The sequence below is a fragment of the Vicugna pacos genome, chromosome 4 (assembly GCF_048564905.1).
Source record: "Vicugna pacos chromosome 4, VicPac4, whole genome shotgun sequence".
NCBI classification, from domain to species: Eukaryota; Metazoa; Chordata; class Mammalia; order Artiodactyla; family Camelidae; genus Vicugna; species Vicugna pacos.
The window spans coordinates 37,390,770-37,407,784 of record NC_132990.1 but is presented as its reverse complement, the minus strand read 5'-3'; the positions used below and the strand labels follow the sequence as shown (position 1 = coordinate 37,407,784).

At 36.0% G+C, this 17,015-nt stretch overlaps 2 protein-coding genes across 4 annotated transcripts in view; one reads left to right on the top strand and one right to left on the bottom strand.

Annotated features, from left to right (window-relative positions):
- CFAP95 (cilia and flagella associated protein 95) overlaps positions 1-6,971 on the bottom strand; it is a 220,022-nt gene extending 213,051 nt beyond the window's left edge. Inside the window, exons 1-2 of the mRNA XM_031677169.2 lie at positions 6,824-6,971; positions 2,322-2,429 (exon numbers count right to left, since the gene is read on the bottom strand). The gene's annotated coding sequence lies outside the window, so the exon portion shown is untranslated. The remainder of the gene's footprint in view (positions 1-2,321; positions 2,430-6,823) is intronic.
- Positions 6,972-6,993: 22 nt separating this feature from the next.
- The window catches only part of PTAR1 (protein prenyltransferase alpha subunit repeat containing 1), a 40,899-nt gene continuing 30,877 nt past the window's right edge, over positions 6,994-17,015 (top strand). For all 3 annotated transcript variants that reach the window (XM_072959575.1, XM_015243664.3, XM_072959576.1), the window contains exons 1-2: positions 6,994-7,179; positions 15,249-15,418. In XM_072959575.1, the coding sequence (XP_072815676.1) occupies positions 7,094-7,179; positions 15,249-15,418 (256 nt within the window). In that variant the 5' untranslated portion in view covers positions 6,994-7,093. The remainder of the gene's footprint in view (positions 7,180-15,248; positions 15,419-17,015) is intronic.

The following is a 17,015-nucleotide window of genomic DNA, read 5'->3' as shown; positions in this document are numbered from 1 at the left end:
AAAGTATAAAATAATGACAGCACTCTTGAAAAATGGGTGGATTTCAACAAAGAAGCATAACCCCCTTCAATGGCTCCCTGAAACCTTTCTGAAAAATTTCAACTGCAAAAATAGTCTCAGGTTTCCTTATGATTAGGCCTCTAAGCAAATACCTTGGTGACTTCCTCTACTGTTTCTTTATCATATCTACTACATAGATATATTTTATTGGCTATTCTATCCTTTCCTATTTTTTTCTCATCCTTTCCTTTCATTCATCTATCCATGTATTTACATATTAATTGAGAGCCCATTGTATGCAAGGCAAAGTACAGATACACAGCACTGAACAGGAGAAACAGGGTTCCAGCTCTTGTCGAGTTACATTCAACAGAAGGATATAGATATTAAACTAATTAGACTGGTAACTACATTTGATGTATGCTACAAGGGAAAAATACAGGATTCTATGAGGATATAATGGGAGTTTTAGTCCTTTTTTCCTTTGAGGTATTTGACTTCAAGTGTAGTAAGTAACAAATACCCTACATGCCTTGGCAAAATGCAAGCACGGCAAAGGATGCTAGATAAACCCTTAAGACATTCAGGGAACTGTCACCATAGTGAAACTTTTCAGAGTCCAGTTGTCTGGGACATGCCCCAATATTTCTACCAATATGAAGGGCAAGCTGCTTCATCTTATACACTCTACCACTGAGAAAGACACACGTGGGCTTTTCTGGATTCAGGAGATAATATGTACTCTATTCAAATGTTCTAGCTTCAGAAATTTACTGAGTAACTCACATTTTTTAATGGATCCCAGAGCTTCTATGCAAGCTGATCTTGGGCCATACGATCCAGAAGATCCAGTAGTAGCAAAAAATAATTCTTTTAAATGTCATGGATTTGGAGGGAAAGTCTGTCCTCTTCTAATGATAAATATTATCCTTTTGAGAAACAGTTCTGGGTTTGCTACTGGGCTTTCATGACCAAATACCTGACCATGGGACACCATGTAACCATGTAACATGAGCCGTCCATGGTGAACTGTTCAGTATAACACAAGAGGATACAGAAAGAAAAAAAAATTGAAACTAGGCAATCATGCTTATAGTTGACATCTAGGTGACAGCAACACTGAACCTGAAATAACTTTACAAACATTGTCAGGTCAGTAAAATTTATTAGCTTGGCCTACTTTCAATTTCTGAGACATGCTATGTAAGCTCTTTTCTTCTTAGGGACTTCACACATACTGTTTCCACTACTGCTGAGGCTTTCCCTCTGCTTTTCACAGAGCTGGTTCCTTCCTATTTTTCATGTCTCAGCTTAAATATCACCACCTGGAATAGGTTTCCCTGACCACACTGTCACACTGTTATCATCTAGCATGGTACCTTGCTTTACCTTTTGTGTCATGTATAACAATTTTTCATTATACATTTTTCTGTTTCTTGAATACTGTGTATCCCACTTTCATTAGACTAAGTCTCACAAGAAGGCAAGAACAATGTCTGTTTTTCTCACCACTGTATACCCAGAAGCTAGTACAGTCTCTTATACACAATAACATTCATTAATATTTATGGAATATGGAATAAATGTGTACAATTACTTGAAGTCTCATCCTCTCAAAGGTGGTATTTAGCTTTCTCCTCCTATGAACCCAATGTACAACTTTTTGCACTCATTTTTGCACACTGATGGTGATTTCAGAGACTCACCTTAGAAATTAAAGTGCCTAAAGTCAGAAGTTAATTGGAAGTTACTTTTTGGCATTCCTTCCTAAAACTCAGACTGTCAATCTCTACAAATACTATACTACAAGTTAGAGCATAATTCAACATTTAACAAAGAAAGTTCATCATTTCCTATAGGTGATTTTGGACTAATGTTAATTTTGATAAGTTTCAGAGGTGGCTTAAAACATGGAAACAGGAAAAAACTGAGAAATAGGTATATTTTTATTACAAAATTTCTGAGTTGAAAAATTAGCTTAGGAAGTGAGATGAAAGAAGAGGAGATATAGGCCTGTCTTGCTTTTAGGTAGTTATTGAAGAAGTCTCAGACAAAACTTCTATAGTAAAAATGAAGCTTTACTACCTTCCTAAATTTTCAGTTATGACTTTGTAACCTAAGTCTATGGTTTTCATTATTGTCATATTTACACTGAAGAATAAGAAAAGCATAAAGCAAAAAATAACTCCTTAAGAATGTACTCATATTTGGGTACTTCTTCCACTTAGTCATCCATTAAATGGTATATTATTAAGAAAATTCCTACAATACTTTGACATCTTCAGTACATGAGAAATATTGATTCCATCATGGAGACATACCTATTTCCCTATCTGTTTCCATATGCAAGTCCTGGATTGGCTCTTTTTCTCTCCAGACATTTTTCTCCTGTTCTTTTCTGAAGATTACATCATGGGTTTTGTGGGCCCCTGTGGTAGGAAGAAGAGGATAAAGGAAAAGGATGAGATTTTGGAACTATCAAATGTCATGAAAAATAAAACACCACTTACTAGGCAACAAAAACCGTATTATGCAACTAGTATCTTCACTACTGTATCATAATGGATTCAAACATCAGCATTAACTGGTCATTTAAAGTCATCTTCCTGATTAGCATCTTTATAACATTTACCTGTCAGGTTAAAAAAGGTTCATGTTTTAAGTAGGAGATTAATTACATAGCAGTATAATTCTCTTTAGAAATATTAAACAATAGAGTTTCATTTTGAAAGTCAGTATTTAGCTTAGACTTAGTTTACCATTGTGCTTCAATATTAATTTACTTGTAATGATATAGTATTTATTCATAGAAATAATAATAATTTGCATAGTGTTTCACAGTTTTAAGGTATTATCACATGCACTTTCTTATTGTTATCTCAACAATTACAATAATGAAGTACTACAGGGAACAATATTCAATATCTTATAATAACCTATGATGGCAAATAATCTGAAAATAAATATAACTGACTTTGCTGAACACCTGACTAACATATTATTGTAAATCAACTATACTTCAATAAAAAATAAGTGAACTTTCTGGAAAAACAAGAATAATGAGGTGCTAGATATATCAATTAAGTATAAGAACAGATGGCATTTGCATTCATGATTTTGTGACCTTAAAAAAAAGTTCTTGATCATATATGAAGTTTTGTATTTGGTAAAATAAACCTACAAACTGAGGCAAAAGATACACCAAAAGTCCCCTAAGTTTAATGTATGTGTCTTTTTAAATTCATTTATTAATTTCCATTCCTTTTCTTGAATTAGTCTTGAATAAGAACTTTAAAGATAACATTGAAGAAGTCATTGATATTGTGATTTCCTGACTAGTATTATATTTCTCTTCTCCTATTTGTTTGTAAGTTCTTGGATTTTAAATTTAAGGATAGCAACTACGATTGAGGTTTGGTATACTATATAAGTATATAGTTAGTCACAATGGTAATTTATAATGAAGCACTTAAAATTGAGCATTTAATTTTTTTAATGGAGGAAATAAGCTTGTTGTTTTTGTAATAGTAGCACAGGGTACAAACACGTTTAATACTATTTATACTCTATCTTGCATAATGTTACCATGGTAAAATGGACTTCAAATCCAAATAATGGAGTAAATAAACAATATATTATAGTGATAAAAGTAGAATAATACAGAGCAAAGATAGAAACAGATTATAAGACCATCTCTAACTCTTCACAAAAGTAACTACAATTGACCCTTGAAAAACATGAGTTTGAACTGTGTGGGTCCACTTATACACAGATTTTTTTCTTTCAGTAGTAAATACTATAGTACTATGATTCAGGGTTGGTTGAACTTCTGGAATACTGAACTACAGATAAGGAGGAATGGTAACCAGGGATATGGAGGGCCGACTGCAAGTTATACACAGGATTTTGAGTGTGTGGACGGTCAGCTTGCCAAAATTTCATGTTGTTCAAAGGGTCAATTGTACGAGTCTTGTCATTAAAACCACCTTGGTGTCTTCTTTCCCACCAGCACGCTCAACACATACATTAGGTTTTACATTGTAGAAAGTTTGGAACATTCAGAAGAATATAAAGAATGTAATTTATGGGGCTTAATTATTTCCAGTTCTATCATATGGAGATAAATATTAACATTTTAGTTTATACTGTCCCAGTCATTCATATACATATACATATATTTATATTGTGTACACTTTGTTTTCATACTTTATGGCTGTTATGAGAAAAATTTAAAAATAAAATTTTTCTTTAGCCAGTAGGGCCTCCTCCTTCCCTTTAGCATGTGTTGTTAATCTGCATTAGCCACACCTCCTTAGGAGATAATGTTTCTTCTTAACAACTCCTTAAGAAATAAACTTGTAAGGGGCCATGATCCACGATCCACTACTTGTTTTGTACGTGTAGCTCTGTATTATGTAAACTGTCAATGATACATCATTTGCCATATGAACATTTGCCTCAAGAACTTATATAACTGTTCTTTAAACTCTAATGAGTGGAACAGTTCTCAGAGCTTTCTGAAAGACTGTCTCCTGGGTTAAATCTTCCATTTCTTTCTTAGATTGACTATTGATTAATTTTTTGTCAACATATACATAAAATTAGAGTTGTCTTGAGTGCTTTTTTGGTACTCGTTTTTGTCATTACATATCTCCTCATCATTAAATAGTCTTGTAAAATATGAAAGGCATAAATTTGGGGGAGTATGGGAGGAGTGTCAAAATACATTCACAGTCACGTGAACAAAAATTAGTCATGATCACTTAAAAATCAATACACCTATAAGAAAATTAATATGCATAAGAGATAGTTGGCTAATTAAAAATATATCCATGTTTTTATTAACATATACTTTAATTTTTTTCTTATATTACAAGAACTGTATTTTGTTCTTCGTGTTACTTAGAAAGTAAAATTCTCCTATAAGTGTACTTCCCTCTAAGAGTTAAGTATATGTTCTCCTAGTTATAATGTGCTTTTAAATGACTACACAGTATTTCATCACATGGATTTACTATAATTTAATCAACCTCAATGGTGGGCATTTAAGCTACTTACAATAGTTTACTATTCATGTGTATTTTGCAGACCCCTGAACATAAATCTTTGAGTCCTTCAACAAAATCATGTTAAATTTATCTTACTCATGTATATATAATTATTAAAGTCACATGAATTTCAATTCTTTGAACCTCAGCTTCTTTATCTGCAAAATTAGGGGGTCAGATCAGAGTTCTAGTATGCTCCAACTATAAAAATACTTGTGTTCAAAACATAGTAGATCTTTAATAATCAGGTGAAACAATTTGTGAACTCTTAGAAGAAACATGAGACAAAATTCATGCCTCTCAAAGGAATACAAATAGGGTGTGTGTGCGTGTATGTGTGCATATGTGGGACAGGGACAAACAGAATCATACAGAGCACTTATTTTCCTGTAATATCACTTTCACTTCAGGATTTAGGGATAGTTTTTTCCCCCTTTCTTTCTGTTAAATATATTAGGGTTAAATACAAAAGTCACACTAATTTTCAAGATAAAAATAAATTATTTGAAAAAATTTTTCTGAGTGTGTCCCTTTGAGCTCTGCCCCAGGAATCAGGATGTATTTCCCACTTTTATTATGCAAGGCTCTGATTAACTGAAGAGGAGGAAGAGTTATCAGTGAACTCAAACCATTTGAGAACTGTATCACATTTTTAGAGTAATTAGGACATTTGAAGTAGTCTTTGGCCTTGGGATCTAAAAACAAATTCACTCCACTGCCTCACTGAGAACTTGTCAATGGATTAAGGTTTGTCTGACTTTACGAAATCAAACCTGTCCCATCTTGCTTTTCTACAATTCTATGCAACTTCTATCATTTCTCTTAGAACCAGAGGGCCAAGGTCTAGCCTTTCTCAACATACTTACAGGGAGTATTGATCACTGGATATAATTTCTCACTCATTGCTTTATAATTTTGTATCTAGTGGATGGTTTTTACTTTCACAATCATCAACTCTACTTCAAAAGCTCCACATATGTTCACATTAAAAAGACCATAAGCTTGCTTTAAAAAAAAAGTCTTGAAAAGATAAGACTTCAAGGATTAAGTAAAAAGAACTGGCCAAAAGCAGCTAGATTTTTCCAACACAGAAGGATGAAGGAAAATCTGATATATAAAAAGTTGAATTATGGCATTTCAAAATAAATGGACTAAAAAGCCAGTTTTTCTTATAAAAATTACTTGCTGCAACGTAAACAGCTAGTAAGAGCAAACCTTGTCAGGGACTTGGTTTTTTAACTTCAAAATTAACACGCAACGTTCAAAGGACACGAAATGATGTGCAAGATGACGTACACTCGAAGTAGAAAATCTAAAAAATAGTTCTGTACTTCTACTCCCTTCATGCTGACAGCAAGTAACTTTACTTTTTCTGCTTGTAATCCACTTATTAAATTTTTTAAATTAACTTTTTTAAAACGGCTGCTCAGTGGCCAAAATTGGCACACAGATACAGAAGATCACCAACAGGGTCCCATCGGGACTCATTCCGCCACGAGTCTCTGGGCCGCCCCATACCCTCAACTGAAAAAAATGAAGAGAAAAAGCTCTCAGAACGCCCAGGAACTAACGGCTAAAAAGGACTCTCCCTCTCGGTTAAACTTTCTTCCAGAAGCATTCTGGGTCCTGGCTCGTTTCCTGAACAGCTGAGAGAGGGTGGTCTGGGCGGGGAGTTGAGGCCAGTCTCTTGGCTCTGGGAGTGAGTGACCTTAGGACTCCTCCCTCCTCGGCTTAGAGTGGAACAGAAACAAAGATAAAATGTATAAAATAGCGACCTGAGGTAACTTTGCAAATGAATCTGCAGCATTTTCTCCGACGCTAGAAACCCGCTTGTGAGAAGAAGTCGGAGACCAAGGCCGGCCGCCTCAAACCAAACGAGGACTACACCCTGGGCGCCGGCAGGCTGACCCGGAAGTGCTCGGCGGCGGCGGCGGGGGCGGGGGTGCGGCCAGGCCGGCGCACACGCGCGCGCTCCCCGCGGAACTCCCGCGGGCGCCTCGGCGCTCTCCTGGAGGCGCGCCCGAGCCGCCGCGGCCGCCGCCAACATGGCCGAGACGAGCGAGGAGGTGGCGGTGCTGGTGCAGCGGGTGGTGAAGGACATCACCAACGCCTTCAGGAGGAACCCGCACATGTGAGTCGCGCGCCGGCGGCGCCCCCGCCTCTGCCGCCTGCGAGGGTCGTCAGGGGCGGGCGGTGGCGGGGCCAAGCCTCGAGCCGACCTCGGGCGGAGGGTCCTGGCTCGCGCGCCCTCCTCGCACGAGCTGGCGGAGCGAGGTCGGGGCCGGACGATTGTCGGCCGCCGCGGGGCCAGCTTTCTGCTACCGGAACGCGCGAGCCAACGAGTCCCTAGAAGTGACCTCGGAAAATCAAAACGTAGCGACTTTGGTTCTTCTCCCTCTCACCCCTTTCCCAGGAGTTCATGAAACTCAAAAGACTTCACTCGTGTGTCCACGTCCTACATCCGTTTAAGGTTCACGGGTACACTCAGTGTGGGTCTGGTCTGTATGTGCTTTGTTAACACAACTCTTCTGATGTTCGTCCCGGACGTTGGTAGGAAAGGGTTACCGATCATCTTATTCTCCATGGGCCAACCTCCCCCCCCCCTTTACTAGCCAAAGGTAATTTGAAGCTGCTTTTGACTTTCGCCTCAGTTGTCCCAAGATTGTAGAGGGACTTCGATTGAAACATTTTGCTTTGAAGATGAACAGTGCATTCTCAAGAGTGTAGCTTCTGTAGGCACAGGTTGGTTCTGGTGTAAAGCAGATGAAACCTCGATACTTTTTAGCATTAGCTGATTCATAGTTACAGGGAGCATATTGACTCTTTTTCAATTCAAACACTGCTCTCTTTTTATGTAGGACACCACAGAACTGACACATGTCTCCCTCCTTCCTTTCCATTTTACTTGGAGTACGCCGGACAGATACCAACACTTAAGCTTTTATATAATGATTGAAGAGAAAACTATTAAAGGAGAGATAGATCTCCACCTTACACAAAAGAGTAAGGAAAAGGCAAGAGTGTAGCTCTTTCCCATCCTTCCTCCTTCATCCCTCCTCCCCTCAAAAGAAAGAATATGGAATCAAATTTTACGTTATTTTCACTTTAACTGCTTTTGGAATTTATTTTTAATATTTTATTCTTTAAATCGGAACACATGAATTGCTCTTTTAAAAAAAATTCTAACTCCATAAGCTTTTCTGCTTAAAAGAGGTGCTAAGCCTTCATCTAAATGAAGTGTGCTTTTCCTTCAAGGTTGATGCCCTCAGATGTCTTGCTCCCTTGTGGCACACAATTAGAGACTTGCAACTGTGCCTCATTAAAAACAAAACAGTGCCGGCCTCGAAACACACCTGCCACCTCTGACAGCATCCACTTCCTTTCCTCTTGTGACTGCTGCCTTTTTCAGAATGAGAGTGTTTGGAATGATTTCCTGGCAGTAACCATAGTGGATACTAGGCCTTCTAAAAAATGCTTTGATGTCTTGTTGTATGTCAGTCTTTCAATCCCTTTTTGAGAATGAGAGCTTTAGTGCGAATAAGAGACATCTTCAAAAAAAAAAAAGTTGGATACATGAAGGGCCTATTTTCTCATCATTGGGGTTATTTTTCTTAAAGAAATTAGGGCAGAGGTTAGAAAGAAGTCTAAAAGTGCAGTAATCATCTTAGTTTCTCTTCTTTGAATTAGACTAGAAAAGCATCAGTATTTTATATTTGGAGAAACGAGATAGAGTGTTCATTGGCTTGGCAGGTTGACACAGTGCAGTTTGGATCACATCTCAGCTCTTCTGGGATAATATTTATGGAAACTCATAAAGGATTTTAATGCCTGCCCTCCCAGAATCGTAGTTTCATGATAAGATCTCATCAGTGTGCTCTCTATCAATACATGATTTACAATTATTAATGAACATTTGGGTCATTCAAGATTTAAAAGTTTAAGTTGTGCATTTGATATAATTTGAAATAATATATAAATAGGTTTGAAAATTTAGATAGCTCATTGTTTAATATTAATCTTCGGCTGTATTGTACTATATATTCCCTACAATAATAATATCTTCAGGAACATTATAACACATCTTTAAAAATGTCTCATAATTTGGACTTTTCAAACTTGCCTGTTCTCCTTCCCTTCATCTAACGCTTTTACTTCCAAAATAAGTAGGCTGTATTTCTAGTTAAAAGGAAAAAGCATCATTTACCTTCAAAGTAAGTACCTATTACATTTTTCAGTATTATAAAAGAAAGCTTTTCATTCTTTACTTTTTGTTTTCCTTTTTTCTCCAAGTACAAGATAAATTGCAATTTTATTAGCCAATATCTACCCTGGTAAACATACTGGCTTTGTGTCTGGAAATCTGTAGGCAGTAGGAGTTAAAGATGCAGTGGGTGAAATGAGGATTTTGTTACTGGTGGGTGTGGCTAGGTTACCCTCTCTCAGCCTTAGTTTCCTCTTTATCTTGTGAGGCTGATGAAAACACAGGAAAAACACCTCACAGAGTGCCTTGCACTTAGTTGCCACTAGGTAAATATGTTCCTTAGAACATATATTGGCCTACTGAATGGTGAATGTGAAGCACTTCATAAACTGAAAAATACCATGCAAGTGTTATTTGTGTGGTTGACTCCTAGAGAATACTAATGGAAAAACAACTGAAAACTTGAACCAATGACAGGCATTAGCTTAATGTGTAGACCTTGTGCTAATGTGGAAGATAGTTTACAGCGTAATTAGGATCATGTCAGCATTCTCTTATCCAGAAAGTTATTTTTTTGTTATTCTATTTAATATTTATTGAACTCTCACTGTTTATGTAGGTACCATCTTCACAGTATGAAATAGGAAGAAGTATAAAATGCAGTTCTTGTACTCAAGGCACTCAGAAATATCCGTGATGATGGTAATCTTCTACATCTGTCCTGTCCAATATGGTAGCCTCTAGCCATGTGAGTGGTGTGAAAGAAGAAGTAAATTTTAAATTGTACTTAATTTTAATTGATTTATACATTATGGCTACATGTGCCTGGTGACTACTGTATTGCACAGCACAGGTCTAGATGGAGACCTAAGACTTACGTGCATGAACAGTATGTTAACCCTGCAAAGCAGTTTATAGTAAAGGTTGGACCAGCAGTATGGTAAGCAAGTGCTGCATGAGTCTATTAGAAGTTAAAAGGCTGGGTTTGTCTGGGCTAGTGCTGTTAGGGGAGGTGAATTTTTGAGTTGTACTTTGAAGACAAGGTAGGATTTACAGTCTTGGAGAGGAAGCCAAAGACCTCCACAAGGAGCAATGAATTGACTAAAAGTAGCACAATGTGATTGGAAAGACAAAGTAGGGCCATATTATGGAAGTACTTGACTATCTGACTTAATTTCATTCATTCCATGCATGCATTCAGTAAAAGAACATCTCTATTTGACAAATACAGTGCTGCTATCTAGGTATACAGGGCTGGGAGTGGCGTATTGATGAGCATACTCCACTTCCCTGCCCAATGGAAGTTTAAACAGATCAGCACACAGATTATGAAAAGATCCCCAAAGGATAAGAAGGATATTTTAAAAGAATAATAACAGAGAGGCCTAATTTAGATTAGAAGGTCAAGATAGTTTTTCTGAGGAAATAGCAATTAGATGGAGACATGAGGGATGGATAAGAGTTGGCTCAGGGAAAATATACTTCCTAGGCACTGGGTAGGCCCCAATGAGAATTTTTGAGTAAAGCATCTTAATGAAAGGCAGTTTTAGATTGTCTGCAAGTTGAACTGAAGAATAGGAAACCATAGAATCTTTTTACTTTTTTTTAAAATTTATGTATTTATTTTACAGTATCATTTTTTAAATTGAAGTATAATTGATGTACAATGTTCTGTTACAGGTATATAATATAGTGATTCACAAATTTTTAAAGGTTATACTCAATTTATAGTTATTATTAAAATATTGGCTGTATTCCCCATGTTGTACAATACATTCTTGTAGCTTATTTTATACCTGATAGTTCGTACCTACTATGAGGAAACCGTAGAATCTTAATTAACTTCTTGTACTTGATTTTTAATCTATCTATTTAAACAATAGTATAGTTGTAAAAATTTGGGTTTGCAGTTTCACAGTCCTGGATTTGAACCTTGGCTTGTCATTTACTAGCTGGGCAACTCAGACAAGACATTCCTCATCTATAAAATGGAGTTTAAATTTCTACTTTTAATAAATGAAATAGTGTTTATAAAACCTGACACACAGCATTGCATATAACAAAACACTCAGTAAATGGTAGTAATTTTTGTAGCTGTGTTCTAAATAAGATCAGTAATATAATTTCAGTGACACAGAAAGTTGGTTATCTTTAGGACTGAGAAAGCCTGTGAGGTCTCTGAAATATCTTAATCACCAGTAAAGTGTTACTTATCAATATGCAAGGGTCAGTTCATTTAGATTTTTTGCTGACTTCCCTTTTTGGTCATTATGAAAAGAATTCCAATTTGGAGGGGGAAAAACCCAAAATAACTATTAGATTTAAAAGATTTGTACCATTTCCTGAATACTTTGGCTGTTTTCTCTTCAGTCATTCTGCATTACAAGGTTCAGTTAGTATTTGGGGACCATCCTTTTCTGAAAGGAAGCTGGTCAATATTAGTCTTATAAATAATAAATGGACCTACTCCAGTTAGACTGATAATGTTTCTTAAAAGTACAGACAAAAAGAGCTGTCTAAACATGAGGAACAAGGTCATTATCAGTGTTATGTGAACCTTGAACTTCATCTGGAAGCCAGTGGGTCCCCACTGTGGAGTGCTGAGGGGTACCATGCTGTGGATGATCTTTTTAAGTAAATGTGTAGATTCCTTCCATGTTGCTATTCCTTTGGAGCAGCCTTCAAAGGTAACCTCAAAAGTGAGCACTGTAGTTCCTCTTTGAGAAGATTGAAACTTGATCGCTGTCGCAAACCTTCATGTCTTTAAAAATCCTAGGATGTTGTTAATGCAGGTATTACTTAAGTATCCTTCTTAAATACCAGGAACCTAAAAATAAAAAAGAATGGAATTTGCTGGTAGTGAAAGAGTTAGAAATTTCTCTTATAAGACTATTTCATAAGGAAATAGCTGGAGATATATTTGATATTTACAGCACATTCATTACAACCATGAATGATATAAGAATTATACAGGAAAATATTTAATGTGAATTGTCAATTTTAGAAAAAGGATTATAGAAGAATACGTCCAATATAATCCCACTTTGTAAACTAAGGGAAGGCATTGTTATTCTTGTATTTCAGATGAGGATACTGATGGCAAGTATCTAGTCAAATTCACGTTGATCACTGGTAGAATGGAGACTAACTAGAACCATGGACCTTAGAAGATTGAGTGCTTTTGTTTCTATATCCTACTACCTCTCTTTTAGTGTTTTTTTTCTTCCCTAGTGCTTAATATTCCCTGATATGACCACTTTCATTCTCTTTATATGAGAATAGTTGTAGGGTTTCTCAGTCATAAAATTTGAAAGCTGGATGAGACCTAGCAGCCCATATCTCTTATTTAGAGATACAGTGCAGTCCCTGTATTTCACAGATGAGGAATTTGAGATCTATAGAGGCCAACTGAGAGGAGATAGAGATGTCTAGAGAGAGAGACAGAGAGATATCTGTGTTATATTTACAGAGCTAGAATTTGGACCTGCTGTGTTAGAAGGAAATCAGAGGTAGTGTTTTTGAAGCAATATTCTTTGAAAACTATTTATTTGAATACTACCACTGAAGTGCAGTGATAGAGTTTCAGTAGCAGTTACTGAGCACCTACTATATCCAAGACATTCTTGGTTTTTTAAAATTATTTCTTGGAAGAACAGTAGCCAATTAAATCAATGAATTATTTTTGCTGATGGTTCTGTCCTTTCATTTAGGTACCAAATAATTAGTTGGGCATTTCATTTTTGGTGTAAATAGTGAGCAAGGCAGATTTTTACATTGTGAATTTAAATAACTACCCCACCTCTCCATGGGCTATACCCAGAAACTAGAATTTTTTCACTCTTCTTATTCTTTTATTCATATTGTTTGCAATTATTTAAAGTGTCATAAATGGTTGTTAGATCTCAGAAAACAGACTTTCTTGAAATAATTACACTGAATTTATTTTTTTTTTACTATAATTCTAGTTTATTTTTTAAGTGTTCTTTTTTTATGTAGTTAACACTTAAACACCAGAAAATATCAGAGACTTAGACATATATTCAGTTATAGATCTCGATATGGCTAATTATCCTAATAGTGAATTAGATTAGACAGATTTCATATCACCAAATACAAATAAGTATTTTGAAATACTGGTCATTGGCCTCATATGCTCTCTCAACATTGCCGCATTCTTCCTAAGAATTTTATTTATGATACTGGAATGGAAAAATGCTAACATTTTATTGCACATACTGACACAAATTCTTAGCAGAACCATCAGCTTTGTGTAGTCTAGGACCACCTAGTTTTCTTCATTTTTGCATTTTCAGAACCTAACACAATTCCCAGTTCATTGTAGTACTCAGAAAATGTTTAGATACTACTGGCATGATGTATCAAAACACCAGTGAGTCAGCTGAGTCGGTTGTCAGGACAAAAAGCCTTAGGTCCCAAAATCTCCTTGGGAGTTAAATCAGCTTGAAAGAATAGTTAGTTGCTTGCAATCCCTACAGCACCCTCTTTTATTGATCTATCCCTATGTCACTAATAAGGTGATCAGTAGAAGGTAGGTTGCTTTCAAGCTGTCCAGTTTAGAGTTTCCAGGAAGCATTTTATTTTAGTTCCACAGCCTCCCACCAGTTTGTGATGGTGGCCTAACAAAAGAAGAATGCTTTTTTTTATGACCTGTAATTAAGCAAGTTTCCTCTTTGCATCTATCAACCAACCTGCTGTCTTGATAGGGGAATCCAAGGGGCATAATAAATAATGTTAGACACAAGCTCTGAAAACCAGTTCTTTATTCTATTTTTTTAAAATACATTTAAAATATCTATTTAGACACTCCAAAAATACCATTATTTATGTCAGCTACTCTTGTTAAAAGGTTTCTTGTTGGTTATTCATTAATTAAGGGAAGGACATACAATTTGAACAAAAATACTTCACATATGGAAGAACTGTAAATTCTTTATAGTTGAAAGGCATATATGCAGATTTTACAAAAACTTTTTTATGTTTTTTTTTTTTTTGCCAGTTTATTTGCTGTGTAAGTCAGCTGCCCTATGTATTGTTTACTAAGTCTATGCCTGTAATGTAAATTAACTTAAGTTGAAGTGGATTAAGGGATAGAGAAGCCACCATAGATGAAAATGATCAAATTCTGAAATGTATTTTGTGTTTTAACAATATTTATTAGCATTTTTTAAATTCAGAACTGAATAAAGGATTATAAACAAGAAAAAAAAAGTCTCACTGACAATGTAATTTTATTGATAATTTGCTCCACATATTAGCACACAGTGTAAATACATTTTTTAAAAATAGAAGTAATATGTAAAATAATTATAAAATTTAAACTGTATAAGAATAAAATCCTCTCCCCCAAGGGTTCTTGGTATCCTTCCAAGAAAATTTTTAATGTATCTATATATCTTTTTAAAAAATTATACAGAGGGCTTTGTGGTATACACTGTGTTCAGCATTTTGGTTTTTTGTTTGTTTCTTTCTTGGCACCCTTTCCGTACCAACATATGCAGATTTACCTCATTATTCTGTTTTACAGCTCTATCACATGGATGAACCATATTTATTTTACCAGTCTTATATTTACTGATACACATTTAGAGTATTTCCAGTTTTGTTGTAATGTTGCCATGAATATCCAGTGAATTCATATGTTTCAGCATTGGATAATTTCTGAACAGTGGAATCACTGGGTCAAAGGGTATATGCACTTAAAAAAATTGACAGACATTTTAAAATTTCTATCCAACGATTCGACTAGTTTTCATTCCTGTCAACAGGGAGTATAACATAATACTTTTCCCATATTCTTATTAGTATTAGCAAACTTTTAAAAAATTATTATTTCTACCAATCCAGTGAGTGAGCTAAATAACATTTTTAAGGAAGGGAAATGTGTGTGGTTTTTTTTTTTAATTCCATGTAGGATTTGAAAATTTTTGAAAAGGCTGGTATTCTTATCTTTAATTCTTTTTTATGTTTTACATATTAAGAGATGAAATTGGCCTGATCCCATGTCCTGAAGCTAGGTATAACCGGAGTCCTATCGTCCTGGTTGAAAACAAACTTGGTGTGGAGAGCTGGTGTGTCAAGTTCCTTTTACCATATGTCCACAACAAGCTCCTTTTGTACAGAACGAGAAAGCAATGGCTGAACAAAGATGGTAAGTATGGAGTCTACTCTCTTTTATTTTTAGAAGCAGCATGAAATATAGTGGGAAGAACACTCTCTGGTGTTGGCATTCCTGGATTCTAGTTCTGGCTTTTTCATTCACTGCCTGGGCAACTGCATAACCTCTCTATCAAGTGAGGAGATTGGACTCATCACTAGTTTCCTAATTTTGCATCCATAATGATTCTATGGAAGGTGCCTCAAACAGAGTGCCAAGCCCCCTACTGCAAACAGAAATTCTGATTCTATTTTTTTATGTATTGGGGTCATTTGTAAGATATTTGAAGAAAGCATCTTATGGCTAAAAAAAATTTGAAAATCTGTGAAGTGGACTCTAGTCCCTACAAGCTCTAATTCTCTAGTTTATAATCCTTTAGTACTTTATGAACAATAGAAGTCATTTAGTAGCGGTCCAGATGAGATAACCACAACGGGGTGTGATGGTGGTAGTTATACTGTGAAACAGCTCAGTGGTTTATGATGGTGCTGTTGCACTATGAATCCCACTTAAGCTCAGGCCCTCTGTGTCCTGTTCCTATGCTGAAATGAGCAAAAGAAAACCATCCCAGCCTTCGTTTCTTTTGCTCCTCTGAGACAGTTCTTGGCTGCATCAGACAATCCCTCTTCATCCCACCTAGTGTCTTTTCCTAGTTTTCCCTCTATATGTGATATTAAGCCTCCATGTACACAAAGTCTTTTTACCTTTTAGTCAGTAAAACCTGAGTTCTCACTGTTTTGAAGGGTACTCATCCAAGACCAAATTCTCAACTGTATCTATAAAGCTCCTTCCCTATCTCACACAACAGTACTTTCAAAAGTGCTCAGTCAGCCTGGTGGCTAATTTTGAATAAGAACTTTGTTTCCTAGAGAATTTTAATTACAAGTTCAGTAGCCATTACCAAGGGCCTACTCATACTAGAAGCTGTTCCAAGTATTGTGAGGGATAAAAAGGGTGAATAATACTATTTCCTTTACTCAAGAAGCTTACAGTTGAGTGAGAAACAGTCTATTTGTGGAGAGTAATGTTGCCAAAGGTGAACTATACCAATTTCCTTGTGTTCCTCTCAGCATTGTCTTTAACACACTGCCATAATAGGTTAATAGCACTTTTCCCTGTTTAGACCAGTAGAAAAGGGAGTCTGATTTGAAGATTTAATGTGAAATAGTTCTGTTTTCTGTGTGATTGTTTCACTCAATTAGTCCCCTGGTATATATTTCTTAATTATAAGGCTTTGTCTAAGTTTACGGCACAGCGTAAGTTTGTGGCAGAAACCTAAAGGCATAAGTTTAAGCAGAAACTTAAAAGTAAGGGCATTTATCTGTTGTTAGACCCTCTTTCATTCTGCATTCCATACTGGTTCTCAGCAACGTTAAGGTACAAAGTAGCACGATGTGAATCCCATCAAGTTATTTTTTGCCAAACAGAGCTGTATTGTGTGTTGTGGCACACAGAAATGTGTAATTGAGCCAGTACATAACTAACTCTGAGGGGGAGACAGATGATGATCTAGCAGAGAAGAGAAGTATGAATTTTAACATATCAAAGGCTGTTGTTGTTTCAGATTGTTAGCTTTCACCCATTCAGATGC